Source organism: Gallinula chloropus (genome assembly GCF_964237585.1).
Source record: "Gallinula chloropus genome assembly, chromosome: 2".
NCBI lineage: Eukaryota > Metazoa > Chordata > Aves > Gruiformes > Rallidae > Gallinula > Gallinula chloropus.
Window position 1 is genome coordinate 4,944,589 of NC_140086.1, and position 22,878 is coordinate 4,967,466.

The 22,878-nt window shown below is 44.9% G+C and overlaps 1 protein-coding gene across 1 annotated transcript in view; it reads left to right on the top strand.

Moving 5' to 3' along the window:
* SLC45A4 (solute carrier family 45 member 4) overlaps positions 1-17,896 on the top strand; it is a 37,093-nt gene extending 19,197 nt beyond the window's left edge. Inside the window, exons 2-7 of the mRNA XM_084260214.1 lie at positions 8,222-8,410; positions 12,127-12,306; positions 12,423-13,498; positions 13,920-14,019; positions 15,729-15,940; positions 17,117-17,896. Coding sequence (XP_084116340.1) covers positions 8,222-8,410; positions 12,127-12,306; positions 12,423-13,498; positions 13,920-14,019; positions 15,729-15,940; positions 17,117-17,479 — 2,120 coding nt within the window. The 3' untranslated portion in view covers positions 17,480-17,896. The remainder of the gene's footprint in view (positions 1-8,221; positions 8,411-12,126; positions 12,307-12,422; positions 13,499-13,919; positions 14,020-15,728; positions 15,941-17,116) is intronic.
* The last annotated feature ends 4,982 nt before the right edge of the window (positions 17,897-22,878 follow it).

Below are 22,878 nucleotides of genomic sequence, written 5' to 3' on the forward strand. Positions count from 1 at the left end.
TGATCACACATGCTGGTCAGTGTAATTTTCCTCCACTGTTGTTGTGCAATTTGCAACTTGTTAAAGAGCGGCTTCTGAACAAGTTCTTGGCTTGAGCAGGCGTTGTCTTATCACACAGGCTGGGCAGGCACAATTTGAAGAACAAATTGTTCCCATAAACCCCAAGTCCAGTATTGGCATTCGTTGCTTCTCACACCAGCAGCTGTAAGATATTGTGGTGTTAGGGGTGCAAATCAGAGGCTCTCTCATTTCATACAGTATCAGACTTTTGATTTCTACTACTTAAATATTATTTCCTTCTTAAAAGCTTGTACTCCCACTCCTCAAAGAATGGGAATGGTCACCAGGAGAAATGACTGTGCTGCTTTGTATCAGAGAATCACAGAACGTTAGGAGTTGGAAGGGACCTCGAAAGATCATCTAGTCCAACTCCCCTCACAGAGCAGGACCACCCAGACTAAATCAGACAGGAACACATCCAGATGGGTTTGAATGTCTCCAGAGAAGGAGACTCCACAACCTCTCTGGACAGCCTGTCCCAGGGCTCCATCACCCTCACAGTGAAACACTTCTTCCTTATATTCACATGGGACTTCCTAAGTTCCAGCTTGCACCCGTTGCCCCTGGGCCTGTTGCTGGCCTGTATCCCTTCCCTGTTGGTCAGAATTCCAGTTAGAAACTGGTGCAATAAACTCAAGGTAGGGTGCTGCCTGTACTTCGATATGGTGCTCAGACCACCAGTCAACTCTATTCCAGTGAATCAGTTCAACATCTATTAGCTCAGGTTTGGGGTTTTTTTGGCAGCCCAGAGTCCCCCACAAGTTCAAGGGGAGATAGGAAGAAGCAAAAGGATTTGTGGCTGTGGTTTTATGGTGACAGTTGTCAAAATAGGCGTGTGACTCGTTTGCAGTTTTTCTGGGAGACCCAAATGTGTGGCAACTCTGTGTTTTTATCTTAAATAGAAAAGAATGAGGTACCAGAGTTCCTTTACGAAATGACAGCAGCTGCACTCTGAAATCCCTCTTCCTCACATAGATACTCCAAGGTTCAAATGCTTGTTTGCAGTGGTATCAACAATCTTCCTGTAACAAGATGAAGAGCAGATAGCTGGGTTCTAACTTTCTCACAGCTTTTTGACAAGCATTGCTTTTCCTTGCTCTACTCTTTTAAAAACCCCAGTCTAAACAAAACAGCTTGTAGAAGCAATGCATTTCTAAACAGATCAATGTGGAATATTTTTAGCAAGGCACAGTGTTTTATACAGGGGTGAAACTGTGGGATGCAAAGTGTGAGAAGCTTGTCATGCCTGGTAAATGTTAGTTCAGAAATGTGTATGGTGTTTACTTGAAAGGCATAAACAAGTCTTTAGGTGATGATTTCTGACAAATAGGAGTTTAGCATCCTATTCCCATATCAGATCTTATTGTTAAGCTTATAAAGAACTATTTCCACCACCACCCCCCAATAGAACTTATCAAAAAGAGGTTTTGAATAGAAACTGCTGCATGTGACTTAATCTCTCTTCCATGTAACTCGTGACCTCACGCAGCCCTCAGACTGATGGTGACACAGTGAGCATTTCCTGTGAACCGTGAGCAGTGCTGGTCCCACTATTGTTGGGCACTTTTTTTTTTGTCTGGGAAAAAACAAACCCTTATTTACTAGAAGCCAGTGTCCTGTTTGTTTGTAGCTGGCTGGGAAATGCCATATTGCAAGGGTCTCAGTGGCAGGCGTCGCTGCTAACAGAAGCTGTTGTTGTGTTTTGCTCTTTCTCACTGATTTGTATGAGACTTCTGAGGCTGCCTTGTGACCTGCTCCAGATTCAGCTCAGGGTACAAATACTAACCTTGTTTATCCAATATGGGCTTTTTCCTCCTTGGTGTTTCCCTCAGATTAGCTGTCAGTAAAAGGCTAAATAATAATTCTCTAGTTATTTCCCCCTGAACCCCAAAGAGGCCACCAGGTTGCTTTTCCAAATCGATGGATGGTGGTTTGCTGTTAGAGCTGCTACCTGGCAAGGCGAGCAGTGGTGGTGGAAAATTACAGACAAAGTAAAGGAGCAGCCTGAAACTCGTAATGGGATGCAGCTGCTTTGGCCTTTGAGTCTGCCTGGGAGTCTGAGCAGCCTCTGGTAAAGTATTTCCTTCTCTTGGCCATACAAAATCTGTCCCAGCCTTGTTACAGCCTGTTCCAGGTGGGTATCACTGCGCTTCTCAGCAGTTGGGATGTGTTCCATTTGGCTGTGAGAGGTTGTGGTGAGGGAGTCGTATGGATGACAGGCTTGCTGTGAGGTACTGCCTTGAAACCTACTCAAAGCCAGCATCCATACATCTGTTCTGCACGTCAGAGGCTGGATGCTGCAGGGCTGCTGCTAGCTGAGCCCATCACTGTAGCCAAGTTTATTTAAAATACCTACTGCGTTTGAGTCCCTGCCACTAGATGGGGGTATCAGAAGGAATTTGTTGGTGTCAAAATACTCCCTTTATCTATTTTTGCTCATCATTGTCTTGTCCTGTCCTGGATGCCTTCTTAACTGTCTCCTCACTTTAAAATCCTGTATAAAATGCTGAGGTTCTGTAGGTATAGCAGCCTAGATATACACACACACAAGGAAAGGAACTGTTAGGATATGTAGCATAGTGCCATTTGCAGATATAATTCCTATAAAGTGTGGATATTGTGCCTCATTCTTGTGAGGCAGCAAACTTGGGGGAGGGAATGTTGTTTATATACATACACAAAATCTCTAAGTATTTCAGTTTTCAGTCACGTTATTTGTCTTCCACTGCCAAATCATGCACACCAAATTAAATATGCATATTGTGTGAGCAGACTTTCAAGTTACTAAAACCAGAACAGCCTCTTTTAAGGGGGGAAAAAAAAAGGTGTTTGGGGGTTGGAGTTCTTGTTTGTCTGGAACATCCTTCTTTACACTTGCTTTAGTACTGTCTGTCTTCATACACTGTTGAAATGATGAAGCTCCTGCAGACTCTGCCTGTATGAAGCTTATGAATTTCATTAAGAGCATCACTGAGGTATCACCAAGTCCTGCTTGGTGGGACAGTGAAGGGCAGTGCTCAGTGCCCTATAAGGCTCTTTCCTGGAAGCCCAGTGGTAGAACATGACTGGTAGCTCTACAATAACCTGACTTTCCAGCACCAGTGCTGAGTGGAGACATCAGTGAAGGCAACACACAGAGAGAGAGAAGGTGCTTCTAGGCACCATGACTGTCTTGCAGAGTTTTGGTTGACTGGGGAAAGTCCAGCTTATCAATAACACACCTCAGCTTTAAGATCTAGAAAGCAAATGCAAAAGGAAGCTTTATCAACAATTGCTCTGCCTGCCCATACACTGGTCAGGTGAGGAATCTGCTGTCTGTCAGACAGGTACAGGAGGGAGTTCTTCTCCCAGCAGGTTAATTTCTCCTGTGCTGTTTTATTTTAGCTTGCACATGCACCAGCTTCTCCCCAGGAATCTTCTCTAACCTCACTCAGTAGTTTTCCACTTGAATAACCAACTAAATTCTGAAGTGATGACATCACTGTTTACATACTTATGGTAAAGAAAAGTCATATGCTTCACTTAAATGGGAACTCTTTTGAATTCTACATAACTATATATAGAACATACATGATGATTTTATGAGCTGCCAGTGTACACTTGATATGTAATTTATAAGAGCCCCACCACTTAGGTTATGGAAGTAACCCTACAGCATGACTCCCCAGCAGGAGCAACAGCAGGTTGTGTGGTGTTGATCATTCCTACCATGACACAATCTGTGGGAAATGCTCATATTTCACTTGCAAGTTATCCCTTTCCTGTTTACTTGGAGGAGCATTGAAAGCTTTTTAGAATTCCTTTTTTTTCCCCCCATTTTTCTTGGCGTGGGGCTATTAATTCTTGTATAGATCTTTATTGTGGCCTCTTTTGCTAAAGATAGGTATTTTGGCCACTAAAGGGCACGAAAATAAATAAGAATCCAAGCGGTTTGTGGATCTCCAAACATTAATGTTCTTGGTTTTTAAAGTGTCCTCTTTACCCTTCCATAAAAGCTCCCTCCCCAGCTCTGCTCTGAAATCGTTGAGATTCCTATCTTTCTGCTAAGTAAGCCATTTTCAATGTAAATATTTGGATTGAGGCTTTTATTTAGAATACTTAGCTGTTAGGAGGACTGCCCTTTTCAATCAGTGAAAATAAAGCCCTCTGAAGAAAGCAATTCAATCTCTCCTGACTCATACAGGGAAAGATAAGACTCCCTAATTGTAGGCATTTAACAAAGGTTGGGTAAAAATCCCCCTTTTATTTTTCCCCTTTCTTCTGCTATCCTGTAAAATCAAACCAGAGTGCAGCCCTTCATCTGATTCTGAGTTATTACATGCAAAGTTGACCTTGAAAGTACTGAATTCAAAGTAACACTGGCAGTAAAAAAAATAATCAGTGTTTCTTTTTATTAATCTTAGGACATTTTTATGACAGTTGGTTATCTATGGCTATAAAGCATCCCTCCCCCCTTCCTTCCACTGTGCTGATTTTATAGTGGAAGGAAAAAATACTGGTAAACGAGTCTTCCTTCTCTGCAGAAGTCATTTCAAAGGGATTAAGTGTTTCCATAACTTTTCTGCTAAAATTTGTATATACTGCAAAGAAGTGCCATTGTAGAAGGCAGACAGAAGTGATGGGCAGACAGAGGGATGGTGAGCTGGGCAAGCATCTGGTGTCCCTGGATATACACTGATATCGTTTCTCCTTGTTGCTTCTGCTCATAGTCTCCATGAAAATGAATTGATTTTCTCAATGAATGTTGGAATATTAAGAGAGTCTCTTAATTATATGCATTGTACTTCAAGGTTGTTTATTCATGTAAGATAGGATGATGCTTGTAATGCTTGTACTGGAGCTCTGGCTGGCCTTCATCTGTGTTTATTTGAAGTGACTGAATGATTTACTGCAAAACCTTCCCTACGACTCAAGTGTTCGCTGATGGATGAGCTCCACAGAGATGTCCCAGCTCATAAGTCACAAGTCACAACATGATTCCAAAAAGAAGCTTCTGTTCTCAACACACAGCTCTCCCCATTCCATGACATCAAATGATTTTGGATGATGTTGATTGATCTTCATTGTGGCACTGAGAGTGGTTCAGCTACAGCTGCTAACGTCACTTGAAACAGGCTCACTGCACTGATTTGGCATCTCACAACAGCAACTGCTGATGAATAACTCCTGCCAAACAGGATGGCTCTGCAGTGGCAAATGGGATGAGTAGCTGCACATAGGGTTTTCATCCATGTCCTGCAGAAAAATCATTCACCCTAAATGAAGATGATTAAGGGCCTGGAGCATCTCCCCTACGAGGAAAGGTTGAGTGAGCTGGGACTGTTCAGCCTGGAGAAAAGAAGACTGAGGGGGGACCTAATTAATGTTTATAAATATCTTAAGTTGGGATGCAGGGGAAAATTTCCAGCCCCTTTTCAGTGGTCTCTGGGGACAGGACAAGGGGCAATGGCTGCAAGTTGGAGCACAGGAAGTTCCACACCAACATGTGGAAGAACTTTTATATAGTGAAGGTGAGGGAGCCCTGGGACAGGCTGCCCAGGGGGTGTGGAGTCTCCTTCCCTGGAGATATTCAAGACCCATCTGCACGCCGACCTGTTTGCTCTGCCCTAGGGACCCTGCCTTGGCAGGGGGCTTGGACCCGATGACTTCTGGAGGTCCCTTCTAACCCCTAAGATTCTGTGGTTCTGTGATAAATGAATAATGACATATCTCTAGTTGAGCTTTCCTTGCCTGGAACTAAATGGTTCCTTGTTGCTATCGTTAATATTTTTTTTATGCAGTCCTGCCCCATCTAGAAGCCAGCTCAGGTGTTGATGGATGTTACCAACCTGGAGTAGGTGAGGTACCAGTTAAAGGGGTAGTGTCCCAAACTGCTCGTGTGGTTGGGAAGGCTGTTGAACTTGATGAAACACAGACTGGTCTGGTTTGGAAGGGATCCTAAGGATCACAGAGTTCCAAGACCCCTGCCACAAGCAGGGCCAACAACCTCCAGGCCTGGATCTACACAAGGTTGCCCAGGGCCACATCCAACCTGGCCTTGAACACCTCCAGGGACGGGGCATCCACCACCTCTCTGGGCAGCCTGTTCTAGCCCCTCACCACTCTCTGTAAAGAACTTCCCCCTAATATCTAATCTAAACCTTCCTTCCTTTAGCTTTAATCCATTCCCCCTTGTCCTGCCATTATCTGCCCTTTTAAAAAGTTGATTCCCCTCCTGTTTCTCTGCTCCCTTCAGGCACTGGAAGGCTGCAATGAGGTCCCCCCACAGCCTTCTCTTCTCCAGGCTGAACAAGCCCAGCTCCCTTTGTAGGGCAGGTGCTCCAGCCTTCTAATCATCTTTGTGGCTCCTCTGAACCCTCTCCAACAGCTCCACATCTTTCTTGTATTGGGGGCCCAGCTCTGGACACAGGACTCCAGCTGGGGCCTCACCAGGGCAGAGCAGAGAGGGACAATCCCCTCCCTGTCCCTGCTGGCCACTCCTCTTCTGATGGAGCCCAGGATACCATTGGCTTTCTGATCTGCAAGAGCACACTGCTGGCTCATCTCTGTCAGCCAAGACATCATTAAACAGTTGGAAAATCTAAGCACAGGGTAGCAGTTGGGCATGGTTGGTGTGAAAGCACAGGCCATGTGGGTTCAGAAGAGGCAAGTCCTTCCATTAACTTTGTACTCCTCAAGGTGTCAGTTGCCTATAGCCAGTTCTTTAACTACAGTTGAGTCAAATCACGTAAACTTTGGCCTCAGACCTGGATTTTGTATCCTGATGGTGAATTTGGTTATTTGTAGGAAGCTGTAGACCAAAAAATGTCCTCTTCTCCTACACTGTCACTGCAGAGTGCATCAGTCTCAGAAAAACGGGATTTCTTTCTGGGAAGAAGTCACGATTTTGTGGCACTTGAAGAAGTAGCAAGAGATTAGACTTCTGAATTTGCCTCATAGGCCGTTTTGGGCAGGGATTGGTATAACCCTGCTTGGTAAGGGATGCCTCAGTGTGCTGAATGGGGAGCATGTGGTACAGGTTCATGTAACCAGCAAAGGCTGAGTGCATGAGATGTGATTTCAAATAATAAGTGATTTTCCTTCCTAGGGTAAAGACACAGAGATTTTTAGTCTTGGCATCAGTTGGACTGCAAGAAATTGATTGTTTTGTTTTTAATGCTTTGCTAAAAAAACATGTCGAAGTTGTTACCTGACCTGTGCTGGTAAATGGAGAAGGCACATCTGAAAGGACCTGAGTTTTGCTGCTCTTCTGGGCCAGTGTGCCATCTACAGGCCATTGCTCTCCCTGCTGGAGAGGTGTCAAGCAGGGCGCTGGGGTTTGGCTTTCCTTCTCCAGAAGTTGTTTATAAAACAGGGTTGGCTTTCTTCCCTAGGTAAATATTACATAGTAAATCCAATTTGTTTCCATTTGATCCTATGGATTGTCACCCCAATTCTGGGGAAAAAAGCAAGGATAGAGATAAACTCCCTTGGATTTCTCTAGAGGTTAATGGATGCTTGTGTTTTCTTTTATTAAGTAACTATTTTCTGCTAAAAAATAAAACATTTCATGTGATAAATGAATGTCATATCCTGTCTGTCATTCTCAGTCCATTAATTATTTAATAGCTCGTTATGTTGGTGACCTTAGGTGAACAGTACACCGCAATGTTCAACTCCTGTCCAGTGCTGAAAGTTCTGTTGGAAAGGGGGGGTGTGTACATGACAACCAAGCAGCTTTCCAAGCATCCCAGAGATCTGTGATCATAGCCCACAAATGGATAGAGGATGCAGTGAAGCTACTTGGTTTCTACACAGCAGACTGTGACTGCTACATCTTCGGGGAGGCCATCCTCCCCAACCCCGTCAACAAATGTGGGGCACCCAGCAGATTTAATCAGAAGTGGGAGTTACTATTCATTTAGTAGTAACTAACTTAGACTAGTGATTCCACCAGGATGTTAAATACACCTATTGTCACCTTTCTATAGTCCAAGTATTTGAAAGAGAGCTGATCTGTGCTTCCCTTAGCTGTTTCTCTAACCCTTGGTAAGAAATCTGAACTGAGTTGTTTGTTTGGAAGAGAATTTACTGTAAGTAAATTAGAGTTTTCAAAAGTGCCTAAGTGGAATGTTTGGTGTGTAACACATAAAGTTTAAATCATGTTTTGTCTTTCTTTTAGGTCTTCCTGAACAATACTACAGCCTCACTTGGTTCCTTAGCCCCATCCTGGGCTTGATCTTCACTCCGCTTATAGGTTCGGCTAGTGACCGCTGCACGCTGAGCTGGGGCCGCCGGCGGCCTTTTATCCTTGCTCTCTGCATCGGTGTCCTCTTTGGAGTTGCACTTTTCCTTAACGGCTCTGTTATAGGTAAATACTGAGGAAATCACCTGTGTGTATCACATGCTAATGTTTTACTTTAAGGTTTTTATGGAGGAAGTGGAGGTATCGATACGCAGTTGACTTATCTTCTGCTTAGCGTTAAAATAGGTAGAGATGTCCTCAGCACAGCATCTGAGCCATCCAGCCAGCTTTCCAGTATTTTATCCATACTGGAAAGCTACCACACTGCCCTGAGTATTGTGCAATCCCAGCTGTTAACTGTGAATAAGCTCTTATTAATACAATTGTTGCCAGTATAATGTTCGCGGTCGCTGAGACGGGATTCGGTCAATCCTTGACATGGGAAAACTGTAGCAACCTGTTCACAGGGAAATGTTTCCTGTTGTGATCCATTTTCCCTTTAATGCATATCTGGCAACACATCCTGTTTCCAGCATTATTTCAAAAATTATCTTTTCACTTTTTCTTGTGCTTTTCTTAGACCTGGTATTGAAAAAGTCCAGAACACAGTTAATATTTTGTTTATCAAAAACTATGTGGGAAAATAATTTGTCCTGAGCCCCCATCAAAGCTGGTAAAAATAGTTTCCCTTGAACATAGTTTACTACTGAACTTAATCTACGATCTCTTTGTAAATTTAGTGTAGGAGAGGTGACAGCAAGTAGGTTTTTTAGGAAATGTTTACATCATGGTTGGACTGATGCAAATGAAAGGAACTTAGCACCTAATAATATCCTCTTGGCTCTCACTCTTCTTTTTTTTTCCCTCCTTAGATGCAGCTCTATTGTGAAAAAGTTTTACTAATTGAGGGAAATGAGCAGAACATTACCTTGGCTCAGCATGTTAGCTTTGTTAAGCCAGACTGGGGTGCCATAAGATGGTTTTCCATTCTCTGCAACCTGCAGTGGACAAACTGTTCAGATGAAGGATATTTAGCTTGTGGTTTGGTTTGGTTTTTAACTTACCTGAACAATAAATAATTACCTATAATTAATTGTCTAATATTAATCTAATACCTAAAAGGTACCTGTAAGAAAGCTGGGGAAGAACTGGTCATCAGGGCATGGAGCAATAGGATGAAGGGTGATGGTTTTAAGCTCGAAAAGGGGAGATTTAGGTTTGATATTAGAGAAGTTCTTCACTATGAGGGTGGTGGATCACTGGAACAGGTTGCCCAGAGAGGTAGTGGAGGTTCCATCCCTGGAGATATTCAAGGTCAGGCTTGATGGGGTCTGAGTGACCTGATGTAGTGAAGGTGTCCCTGCTTACTGAAGGGATGTTGGACCAGATGACCTTTAAAGGTCCCTTCCAACCTTACACATTCTGTGATCCATCCTGTGATTCTCATTATTTGAATTGTGCTCAGACAGTATCAATTGTACTTCGCAGTGGTGTCTCCTTGTCCAGACACATGAGAGATTTTAGATTGCAGCCCTCTCACAAGATTTTAATTGACAGGAAGCTCTACCTCTCAGAAGGTGGTTGTGATCAGTGGCCATCGATCCTGGCTAGCAAACCTCATATGCAGTTTGGTTTATTTTGAAGGGCAACCAGATCTAGTGAAGGTGCCCCTGCCCATGGCAGGGGGGTTGGAACTAGATGATCTTCGAGGTCCCTTCCAACCCAAAGCATTCTGTCTCACCTTCTAATAAATCAGCAGAAAATACAGCCTGGTTTTTCTCTGAATCTTTGTTACACAGTAATACAGTCTATTGAAGAGCTTTCTAGAAAACCTGAGTTTTCCATGTACTACAGTGCAATGAATCTGCTTTAAAACACAGATGTTACTTCAGTGTGTTTATTACACATCCATTCCTGGGATGTGGTTGTGGTAGATTTTGGACAAAATACATCTTCTGGAAAGCCCTATAAACCCCACTGTGCCTCCCACAAGGGAGCCTGGAGCAAACTCAGCTGATAAGTGAGCTATTTCATGGTCTCCTCTAGACCCATTCCATACTACAAGAGAGAAATTTGCCACTAATTCAAGTTATAACGGTACTTGAGCATCTACATCTGGAGTAGATGAAGGGCCTCGTTTGTAACAAGGTTTTCTTCTAGCTGGACCCTGTGTGCTTTCATCATCTGCCTTCTTCCCTCTTGATGTTCACGCTTTCCTATCCTTAGTCTCCAGTACCTTGCAATCCTAGATTCAATTTGGAGCTAAAGCAGATGCAGCAAAAACTGAGGTGGTCATTATATCGTACCCTGTTTCATAACCTGCCCTCTGGCAATAGGAGTCATTGGAGGAGAACAAGGAGCACAAGAACATGCTAAAAAGGTTCTTTGCTAACCTAATAGTAAGACAAGCATGTTCTGGGAGAACAGCTGTGTATGGGATCTTATTCAACTCTTGTTCTGTGCACTGCATGCACTGATCAGAAGAAAAACCTAAAGCCCTGACACTGTTGGTGTTTCCTGCTGTAAGATTCAGCTGAGCATGGAGCGTGTCCAGAGAAGGGCAACCAGGCTGGTGAAGGGGCTGGAGGGCAAATCCTATGAGGAGCAGCTGGGGATGTTCAGCCTGGAGAAGAGGAGGCTGAGGGGAGACCTCATCACCTACAATTACCTGAAGGGAGTTTGTAGATTGGTGGGCAATGGTCTCTTCACCCAAGCAACAGGTGATAGGACAAGGGGGCATTGCCTCAAGCTGCACCAAGGCAGGGTCAGGTTAGACATAAGGATAAAGTTCTTCACTGAAAGAGTTGTGAGGGCCTGGAACAGGCTGCCCAGGGAGGGGGTTGTGTCACCATCCCTGGATGTATTTAACAGACAAGTAGATGAGGTGCTTAGGGATGTGGTTTAATAGAGGATGGGTATGGTTGGATTCAATCTCAAAGGTCTTTTCCAACCTAGTGATTCTGTGTATGAACTTCTCCAGCATTCAGAGGATTTGGTGTAAATGAGGATTGAATATGCAGGAATCACAGTGCTTGAGATTTAGTTGATACTGGGTGGCTTAGCCAGTTCATCTCTCTCCACAGTCATTGTCATCAGTTACACTAATGGTTTTATCAGAGTCTCAGCATGTAGAAGCTTAAATCTCTCTGATTCAAGTCATTGCTGCTGTTGTCAGTGGTTCATTTAATGAGCAATTCTCCAGCTATATACTAATGCTGCCTTTCTACTCTGGAGACAAAAAGCATTTCAGCCCATCAACTATCAACAGAAGCTGACTGATGGTTTTTGCAATGCAAAATACCTTCATGTTCCTTCATCCTTAGGAGTTTTGCTTATAAAAGTGATCCAGAAAACATGAATGTTTAAGAAACACAAAGAATGAGGGGGTTAAATGTCACTTTATCCTGTTGTGCTGCTACTGTTACCTTTAGACATCATACCAGGAGTGCTGTCAGCAGTGTGGTTACCTGTCAGTGGTAGATGAGGTGTGGCAGTTTGGGTTTGGATGCTTTCCTCTCTCCCTGTGGCTGTCTTATAAAACAGCATTTGAAGGGAAATACATGTGAGGAACGTGAAATAATATCCAGTTATCTCAGAGGCTTAAGAGATACTTTCTAAACAACATTTTGAAAAAGAAATGTCAGTTTTGCAATGTAAAATATAATCTTTGCCCCAGACCTTCCGTGAAGCTGTGCCAAGGAGCTGAGATTGCAATTTTACTCTGTAGAGCAGTGTTTCTGGTGGGTGTGTTGGCCACCTTTCTCTTAAGGGGTTAAACTTGCTCTTAGTAGTGCTCCCTTTCTTGAATGACATGCTCAGATGCCTCTCTCATTTTTCCTCAGGTCTGGCTATCGGCGATGTCCCGGACAAGCAACCCATTGGTATAGTTCTCACGGTGCTTGGTGTTGTGGTGTTGGACTTCTGCGCTGACGCAACGGAAGGGCCAATCCGGGCCTATTTGTTGGATGTGGTGGACAGTGAAGAGCAAGACATGGCCCTTAACATCCATGCATTTTCAGCTGGTAATGGAGTTAGTTGATAGGTTTTTGGCAGTTGTCAGGTCTTCCTGATGACCAAGGTGTGACTGAAGTGATTTTTTTTCCCCTGAACTCATTTCTCATTGTTTCCTCTTCCACAGGACTTGGAGGAGCAATCGGTTATATGTTAGGAGGGCTGGACTGGACACAGACCTTCTTGGGTGGTATCTTTAAATCTCAAGAGCAAGTCCTTTTCTTCTTTGCAGCCATTATTTTCTCTGTCTCCGTTGCTCTCCACCTTTTCAGCATTGAAGAAGAGCAATATAACCCTCAGCAGGACAGGATCGATGATGAAGGAGACACACTTTCCAGTGTCAAGTTCAGCGGTAGCCTCCCCCCTGTGAACCAACTGAATGTTATCAGCGAGGAGGAGCCCTATGGAGGCTCCATGTTCCACGACGAGGTTCAGTCAGAGCATGATCTCAATTTGGAGTTCCTTGAGGTGAACATTGTCAGAAGCAAGAGTGACTCAGTGCTGCACATGCCCGACGCTACGCTGGAAATTGAGTCGGAGCTGCTTTTCCTGCACGACATCGAACCCTCCATTTTTCAGGATGTTTCGTATCCAAACACTCCCCACAACACCAGCCAGGAGATCTTGAAGTCCAAACTCAACCACCTGTCCGCTTTCCTCAGGGACAATGAGAAAGAGGAGGAAATGTTGCTCGATAATCGCTTGAATGAAGACAAAGTCCCAAACGTGAACGGCTCCCTACCAAAAGAGTTCCTCAACGGACACGCCAGGATAGGCATGAAGCAGTCCAGTACTTGTAACTCCATGCGAAGGCGCAGACACATGTTCTACCGCCAGCCGTCCTACACCTTCTCCTACTATGGCAAAATAGGCTCCCACCGCTACCGCTTCCGTCGGGCCAACGCTATCGTCCTGATAAAGTCCTCGCGCAGCATGAACGACATCTACGACATGCAGAAGCGGCAGCGACAGAGGTACAGGCACAGGAACCAGAGCGGCACAACCAATTCCAGCGGAGACACCGAGAGCGAAGAAGGGGAAACCGAAACCACCGTCAGACTCTTGTGGTTGTCGATGCTCAAGATGCCAAAGGAGCTGCTGAGGTTGTGCGTCTGTCACCTCTTAACCTGGTTTTCCATCATCGCTGAAGCTGTGTTCTACACGGATTTCATGGGCCAGGTCATCTTTCAGGGTGATCCAAAGGTAAGAGAACAGTTACCGTTGGCCAATCTGCTTAGAGTCACGTGTTTCTCAGATGTGCTGGTTACAAGAAAATGGCTTTTTACAGAATCACAAGGTTGGAAAAGACCTTTAAGATCATCTAGTCCAACCTTTCCCTTCCTAAGCTGAACCATATCCCTAAGTACCTGATCTACTCTCTTTTTAAACACATCCAGGCATGGTGACTCACCCACCTCTCTGGGCAGCCTGTTCCAGGCCCTGACAACTCTTTCAGGGAAGAATTTTTTCCTAACATCTAATCTGACCCTGGTGCAGCTTTGTGCCATTTCCCCTTGTCCCATCTCCTGTCACCTGGCTGAAGAGACCATCGCCCACCTCTCTACAACCTCCCTTCAGGTAGTTGTAGGTGGTGATCATGTCTCTTTATTTGCCTTTGTTGCAGGCCCCTTCTAATTCCACTGAGTTACATGCCTACAATGCTGGAGTCCAGATGGGATGCTGGGGACTGGTAATTTATGCTGCTACTGCTGCTGTTTGTTCAGGTAAGACACTCTGCACAACTGGATGGCAGAATGCACCTCACACATGCATTGCAAGATCAAAATAGCTCTGCCTCAGTTAACATCCACCTCCTTTGGAGTTGGGGAGAATATTTTTGAAAAGCATTTCACATGGGCAGAAGGGGAAAGGCTCCTTTAAGAATGTTTAAAGAAAAAAATTCTTTCAAATGGAGATGTGGAACCACAAACAGCTGAGTTCCATGGCAAAAAATCATGAAAATATAGCAAAGGAGATTGAAAGGCATTGAGCTACTCATCAGGAACCTAAAATTATGCTTGTTAGAAAATTCAGGCATATGTAAAAGCGTTTGCACAACGACTTTGAAAATCAGAAGTTATAAATATGTATTTCTGAAAGTGTCTTTCATGCTCTCTAAGAACAGATAAACCCACTACAGGAGATTTAGGCTTGGAATACAGCCTCTGAAATGGAGACCTTTTGCCAGACTTATATTCTGCCTTTTGCAGCACATCTGCACAGCTCAGTACCCTGGGGACTGCTGCTTTGTGGAGATGTCAAATTGAAGTTGGGGTGGGCAGCATCTTCCTGAGCACAAATGTGCTATAAATGTGGCTATAAACATCTGTTACCTGGTCGCCTCAATGAACAACTGCACTTGAGTTAGACTCTCCTCTGTGCTCAGAGTTTACCCACACTGGTAACGTTAATAAACAGGCAGAGATAATCACAGAATCACAAAATCATAGGGGTTGGAAGGGACCTCCAGAGATCATCAGATCCAACCCCCCTGCCAAAGCAGGGTCCCTACGACAGGTCACACAGGTCGGCATCCAGACAGGTTCTGAATATCTCCAGAGAAGGAGACTCCACAACCCCCCTGGGCAGCCTGTCCCAGGGCTCTGTCACCCTCACTGTGAAAAAGTTCTTCCCCATATTGGTGTGGAACTTCCTGTGCTCCAACTTGCAGCCATTGCCCCTTGTCCTGTCCCCACAGACCACTGAGAAGAGGCTGGCCATTTCCCTCTGTGTCCCACGCTTGAGATATTTATAAACATTGATCAGATCCCCTCTCAGGCTTCTCTTCTCCAGGCTGAATAGCCCCAGCTCACTCAGCCTTTCCTCATATGGGAGATGCTCCAGGCCCTTAATCATCTTCATAGCCTCCTCTGGACTCTCTCCAGGAGATCCCTGTCCTTTTTATACCAGGGAGCCCAGAACTGGAAACAATACTCCAGGGCAGAGCAGAGGGGGAGGATCCCCTCCTATGACCTGCTGGCCACACTCCTCCTGATGCCCCCCAGGATCCCATTGGCTCTCTTAGCCCCCAGGGCACACTGCTGGCTCATGGCCAACCTGTCATCCACCAGGCCCCCCATAATGAATGGACCGAGTGGCCCATGATAGGTTTTGAGTCTCCAAGCACTGTGTTCTGCCTCAGGGTTGCAGCATGGGTTAGACAAATCTCAGGGCAGATTTGTTCCCCAGTCTCTGATGTGGCGATACCTCCTTTTCCCAGGGAGGGCTGAGCCATGCAGATAGGACAAGCCACATGGAATCATAGAATCATAGGGGTTGGAAAGGACCTCAAGAGATCATCAGGTCCAACCCCCCTGCCATGTGTGGTGAGCATCCAAGTCCCAAACAGCTCATCAAGCTGTTGTGGCCACATCGACACCATAAAACCTCCCTGACTGTACTGATTTTTACGTTTTATTCTTCAATTCTCCAGCCTTGTTGCAGAAATACTTGGACAACTATGACCTTAGTATAAAAGTCATCTACATCCTGGGCACGCTGGGTTTCTCTCTTGGCACTGCAGTGATGGCCATGTTCCCCAACGTGTACGTCACCATGATAATGATCAGCACTATGGGAATAGTCTCCATGAGTATCTCCTACTGCCCCTACGCGCTGTTGGGACAATACCATGATATTAAACAGGTAGGTGGGATATTTTGACTGTTTTAATCAAGGCATTTGCATTTCTCTGAAGGTCAGAGTGGCAAAATGGATTTGTTCAATCCTGTTACGTGAGGGAATTGCTTTGTTGGGATGTGTGCCAAAGCACAGAGTCATCCTTGATAATAAACAGCAAGAGCTGCTGCTTAAATCAGCTGGAATTAGCATCAAGTTGGCTTGGTGGGGTCATGATTGTTGGACCCTGTGCTGAGGTGTAACAGGATCTGGGTGTAGATGGAGAGCTGAAGTAACAAATGGAGTGTTTACTGCATACCTACTTGTTAGTACTGTTTCTGACCTGTTGTGTTGTTACTACTTGGGTTCTTCACCATCTTAGGTAGTCTGGAAATGCAGATACAGGTTTGAGGAGGCATAAGGCATAAACTGGTCATGCTGGAGATGAGGATGGGTTTGCTTTCCACTTTTTAGCACTGTTCCATTTGGATTATAAATTGCAGGAGGATTGGGACGTGTTTCTGCATTGGAATTGGGAGGAGATTCCTTTTTATAACCATAAAAATAGATTCCACCAATAGCATCATCTGATTTTTGTTTTACAAGACTTAATCCTAGAGCCAATTCACGCTAGGAGTGCCCCAGTAAGTACCTGCCTCTTGGTGCAAGATGAGGAGGCCGTGGATCCCAGAATCACAATACATTAGGAGTTGGAAGGGACCTCAAAAGATCACCTAGTCCAACCCCCCTGCCAGAGCAGGATCACTTAGACTAAATCACACAGGAACACATCCAGGCGGGTTTTGAATGTCTCCAGAGGAGACTCCACAACCTCCCTGGGCAGCCTGTCCCAGGGCTCTTTCACACTCACAGTTGCCCTGGGCCTACCGCTGGCCATCACTGAGAAGAGCCTGGCTCTGTCCTCCTGACTCTCGCCCTTTACATATTTATAAACATTAATAAGGTCACCCCTCAGTGTCCTCCAAGCTGAAGAGGCCCAGCTCCCTCAGCCTCTCCTCACAAGGAAGGTGTTCCACTCCCTTCATCACCTTGGTGGCCCTGTGCTGGATAAGGAGGCTGTTGCTCTGCACTTGCAATACCCTGCGTGATGCACAAGGATGAGAAATTTGAAGCTGGGGATACTGAAGCCTCTGATGTCATCCATTGTCTTACCTCACCCCATGTTTCTTGTCTTTTCCCCAGTACATTCACCACAGCCCTGGGAACTCAAAGCGAGGGTTCGGCATAGACTGCGCTATTCTGTCCTGTCAGGTTTACATCTCCCAGATCCTCGTGGCCTCTGCGCTGGGCGGCGTGGTGGACGCGGTCGGCACGGTCAGAGTCATTCCCATGGTGGCTTCAGTGGGATCCTTCCTGGGGTTTTTGACAGCTACCTTCTTGGTGATTTACCCCGAAGTCAACGAAGAGCCAAAGGAAGAACAGAAAGGACTAGGTCCTCCAGAGACAACCGAGGGCAACGGCACGGCCGCGGAGAAGCCGACTGTGCTGAAGCTCACCCGCAAAGGAGCTTCCGTGTCAGAGCTGGAGAGCGAATCAGCCGTGTGAGGCCCGTCACTTCTTGTTCACCCACATTCCAGGGAGGGCAGGTGCAGGATCAAGAACTTTTTTTCTTTTCTTTTTTCTTTTTTTTTTCTTTTCCTTCTTGTTTTTTTTTCCAGGAAAACAAATTAGGATCTTCACTACTTGTAGCTACAATTGCAGAAGAAACAGCAGTTTCGTGCAGAAGTGTAAATGAAACCCTGTAGTCCTTACCATAGGTTTGAGCAGGTAGCTCTGATGCTAATTGCTTTCTCTACGACTTAGAAACATCATTTTGGGACACTTTTTTAATTAAGAATACATTTAGATTTCAAATAAGTTGTATTAATCTGCATGAGACTCACAGTGTATACAATTAGCAGGTAGAAAAATTAAATTTTCAGCTGTTTTTTTTTTTTTTTAAACTAACTGAAAATGGGAGCTGACTTCTAGTCTCTTGCTGTATCTTTGTTTTGTCTGAACATTTCAGGTTTCACGGTGTAATCGCTGAATCAAACGCTTAAGACATCTCGAGCGGTTGTTTTGGGGGAGCAGGATGTGATTGGTCTGACAGCTACAGCGCTCTTACATGTTTAATTTTTGACTTTATGTTAGTGCAAATGCTGCAGAATAGTTTTTATTTGCTATTTTCAAGAAGGAAACAAAAGCAATTAACGCGGTTTCTAAAGAAACTGATGTGAATCCTCTCAGTCATACTGTTCAAGAGCTACTTCTGAGTCTGCTGCTTCTCAGGAGAGGGTGACATTTGAGTAGGTGGAAGGAGCAGCAACTGGGAGAGGTGACCAGCGCTGACAGGTTCTTTTTAATCACAAGTGCTGAATATTCTGAATGTCCTTGGAATCCGCTGTGACAATTTGGAGCTGGGTGTTTTGCGTGCCGGTGAATTTGGGGTGGGGAGGCTCTGTGTGTGTGTGTGTGTGTGTATGTGGAGGGGTGTTTCTTGGCAGTTTAAACCTGATCATCTCTGGATGAAGCTGCCATGGAGGAAAAAAAGGAGGCATCTCTTGGGCTCAGCTTTATGGGAAAGGGGGAGGGCGTGTGGGTTCTCTTTGGTAGGGAAAGGAAGTTGTTGATTAATTGCACTTTTTAATGAGCCTTTAACCTCCTGGTTGGGAACGCAGCAGCCAAGGTAAAGGCATAGTGTCAGTACAAGAAGGTAAAACCCAAGGCCTACCTCCATCGCGTCGCGGCATCGGCTGCCTGTAGAAAAACCTGGGTCACAAACAGTTTTTAGGCCTTAAAATTCAGTCCCTGAGCATGTATTGCTGCTCCAGTCCCTGCTCTGGAGGGATCATAAGCTCTTCCAGTGTCGTCAGCGCAATCTCCATGCCCCTTTCCTTGATTCAGGACATAGCTGCGAGTGCACAGACATTTTTTTCTCCGTGAAGAGCTTGAAAGAGTTGTGCTAATCTGATGTCAGAATAGCCTTTGGATCGCTCCCAGCGCGCCCCAATCCATGGGCAGCCAGAGCTCAGAGATCCAACAGCCTTTTAAAGCAACTTTAGTAACCAAACTTCTGTTTGTCCTCTTAGAAAGCTGTGTTTGTGATGCTATTTACTCATTTCTGCATGGACCTCCGGGCTGCTGTCACTCCATGTGCTCAACAGCCACATCACAGCTCGGTGTAAAGATTCCTGCTGCCTCAAACCTCTCATACTACAGTACTTTAAGATGCATGTGTAAATCATGCTGCAATATATAGTCATTCAAACTAAGAGTATATATTTCAAAGTGAAAAAAAAAAACCTGTTTTTTTAATAAATTACTTGAATTGTCAATGTATTTAAGAAATGTCTGTTCTGGGATGGTTGAAGTTAACACATGGTCTTGGTCTTGGCCAGCATTGTTGACAAACTCCTGATGGCATCCGTGGGTTTCTTAGCTGAAGGCTCTTGGTCAGTGACAATGTCCTGTGCTATCAAGGGTGACAGTGTTGGTTTTAGGCTGGTGAAATGGCCAAGCACTAAAGTAAATGGAATCCCACAGGACTTGGGGGTTTTTGTCCAAGTGTCTCAAGAAAATCCTTTGGTTGTTTTTTTTTTTATTTTGTTTCTTTTTCCTTCTTTTTTTTTTCTCCATAAATTGAATATTTTGGGTTTTTTTTTTTAATTTTGAACACGTACTGTGAAGTGTGTTCAGACAGGGGACTGATACTACTGAAGAATCCGTGACCTTACTGAAGAAATCAGTTGTGAGAAAATCCTTTTAACTGAACTTCTGCCGTGAATTTTATCATCTCAATTATATTTAATATATATTCTAGTAGTGCTCATGTGTAGCAGAGATGAGTGGTGTACTTCACCCTATAACTGGCATTCATACCCACGGACTTAGACATTTTAAAGTGGCTTTAATCCTTTCTTTCTCAAGCTCCTTGAAGATAATGCTTTTTGTTAAAAGGAAACCATCAGATACTCCTTACTTTGATCTCTTCTTTCTGGAAAGATTCTTCTCCAGTTCAATAATCTGCATCTTTTGGCTGGTGCCAGCTTCACACTTCTCCCCATGAGTTTCATGGATTGGCGTGGTCTCAAATCACCATTCCTCTTTGTAAGCCAAGCTCACCAGCAGCTGACCTTCCTGGTTTCCCTCATCTAGCTGTGTTGATGGAGGACAACTTGAAGCTCCCTCTCACTTCAGGCTCAGCGGAGGGAGCATGAAACCGTGTTGGGGGTGAGCTCAGACACATTTATTTCGCTTTCTCAGTCAGGGGAAGGGTGAGGAGGGAGGAAGGATGCTTTCAATCCAGAGGGTTTCAATCAGAGGCAAAGCAGGTCCAGTTTTGCCCCAGGCAGTGTTTGGCATAGCCTCATTTCTAAGGATTGGATGCTAGAGCTCTGTATTTGCTGTTGTTTATGGGGCTGTTTCGTTACCAGCCGTAACGCACGAATACGCACGCGGCCTTGTAGCAGGAAGCTCAGTTTCCCTCCCCTGTAAAGCTGAAGGAAATAATTACCCATTGTAAACGAGCTGAAGTGTTTGTAGCGCTGCCAGAAGAATTAACTTGGGGGAGCCCCTGCCAAAGCATCTCTTGTACCTTGGCCAGCTTGTGAAACCTCTGCGCTGGCTTCCCCTGTGCTCACCGGTGAGGGCTCCCTAGATCTTTCATAGCAATGCTTGTTCTTGGCTTTGGAAGAGTTTCCTTTCTACTTCTGGGAGTCTTTGACTTTGGGAGAGCTTCTCCTTCTTAGGGTAGAGTGGGCAATGATTTCTTTCTTCCTTTGTCCCCTACCTTATCTTTTTGATGCAGAGATGACACTATTATCACGATTAAGGAGTAAAGTAGTAAGATTCTGTGTGTTTATTGCAGAAGTGTGGGAAGAGAGACTTGAAGGGGCTTTATTCCTGGTGACAACACACATGATTTTTCTTTGTTGGCACTACTGTATAGTCACATTCACCCCACGTGACCCCAAATCTTTGGACCTTCACTGCAGTTGGCTTAGGCTTTAGCGGTTTCATTCTGCGTTGCTCTACACTGTAAAACATACTCTGCTGCGGTCCTTCTGGTGACGTGGAACACCTTGGACATGAGACATGGTTAGTGCTCAGATTCTCAACTGCTGGAGTCACCAACTCCAGAAGAATTCTAGAGGAATTCTAGAAGAATTCCACATGAGCAGAGAAGCTCAAACTTGAACCACTGGGAAAGGTGTAGAGTGGATTTTGTGTCATTGGGTCATTGCAAGAGTCCGGCTGGATCTGCGCCGTTCACAATCCGAGGCAACTGCAGCCTCCAGAAGCAATAATTTCTTAGGAATGTTTCTCTTCCTGCTGGTTAGATGACTTTCATAGAGATTTATTACCTAAACAGCCTTTTAATAACATGGATCTGGTCATTTGCTAGCGCTGGCAGAAGGCAGTTATGGAAAGATGAGGGTTGTTCATCGTGGGTTGGGAGGAAGCCAGTAAATCCAGCGGGGTTAGCGCTCCTTGAAACACACCCTGTCCTTTTCCCCTCTCATGTGGAGCCTTTTCCTAGACTCTGAAACATTCCCAGCGTGGTGGAGTGAAAAGGAGGCAGCTGTGAATTCAGCCTCCTGGTTTTCTTGACCGTGCTGATGCTGACACACAGCCTCCGTGATGAAACAGGTTTTCCACAGAGGCATGGAGGCAAGGGCTGAGCCTTTCTCTTGCCTCTCCCATCTGATCTGAATTCCCCAGTGCTTGGAATGACAGAGAGAATGATAATTGCTGGGTACCTCATTAAAACCTCAGTTCCATTGTTAGAAGTGCATCCACCTGCCGTCAGTTTGGGGTGAGCTCTGCCTTCTTCTGACACCCACCATTAAAGGCAGGATGTTCATGGCTACCAGGGGGTCTTGCAGCCAGGCCATTTGAGGTCATGTTTACAAATAAAGGTGAGGAAAGACACAGCTCCCTCTGTGTCCGGGTAGGAGGGGAGTTGGGTGGGGGCTTCCTTAGAGGTGCATCCCAGGGGTCAGCAGTTGGGTTTTTGGGAGGTGCTCACCTTTTCAGTAGAGAGGTTGTGCGAGACTCGGGTTCAGTCCCTGTGAGGAACTGTAGTTCAGTCACTGAGAGCTGGAGGGGTGGGTGGTTTAGGAGCCTGTGTGAATGTGTATCAGTGGGTATATACATTTATATACACTCTGCTCAGGCCAAAATCTCTTTGGTGGTTGTGTGCTCCTCATCAGCTGTACTCAACGACGTTTTCAACTGAGTTCTTCCAGGTTTCCCTCATCCTAGTCCGAGGTGAGATGAGCTCAGCTATAAATATGTATCCTATTGAAATGCCTCAGTAACCTCCTGCATGATACTCCAAGCACATGTAGCAGCTTCAGCAGCTGAACTTCTCTTTGTGAAAGAGAAGTTGGGTTTGTTTGCAGCTGTTTTGTCCTCCTTTCCTTTTGCTAGGCCAAATAAATGTAACCAACACCAAATGTTGCACAGGAATGTTGGTAACACGACTGTGTAGAAGAGAAATAAGAAAAAAAAATCAAAAAACCAAATGTTATTTTTCTTTGCAGAAAACTTTATGGTTACAGAGAGTCCTCTAGCTGTTAATCCTTCCTTAAATGACAAAGCTGAACGTTTGTAAAGTGTGTTGAAAATGGTCATTTTTTTAAAGAAATGGAGCTACCCAAAGTTTTCTGTTTCTCATGTTGCATCTGGAAGGAGCTGTTGGCAGAGCTGAGCTGCAGAAGCCCCAGTATCAAGGCTCAGCAGCCCCAACAGTTAGGAAATTGTATTAAATAACAATAAGAAGGCTCAATTGCCTGTTTGTAACGTCACACTAACTGCTCATTAAGGTGTTCTGGGGTTTTTTTCCTCTCATTTAAATGAAAATCATCTCCTGGAACCTGATTTTATTGGGTTACTCAAATCAAACAAACAGCCCTGTGGCTCACCTGTCTCTCAGCTTTAGCTTTACCTTTCCTCTCCCT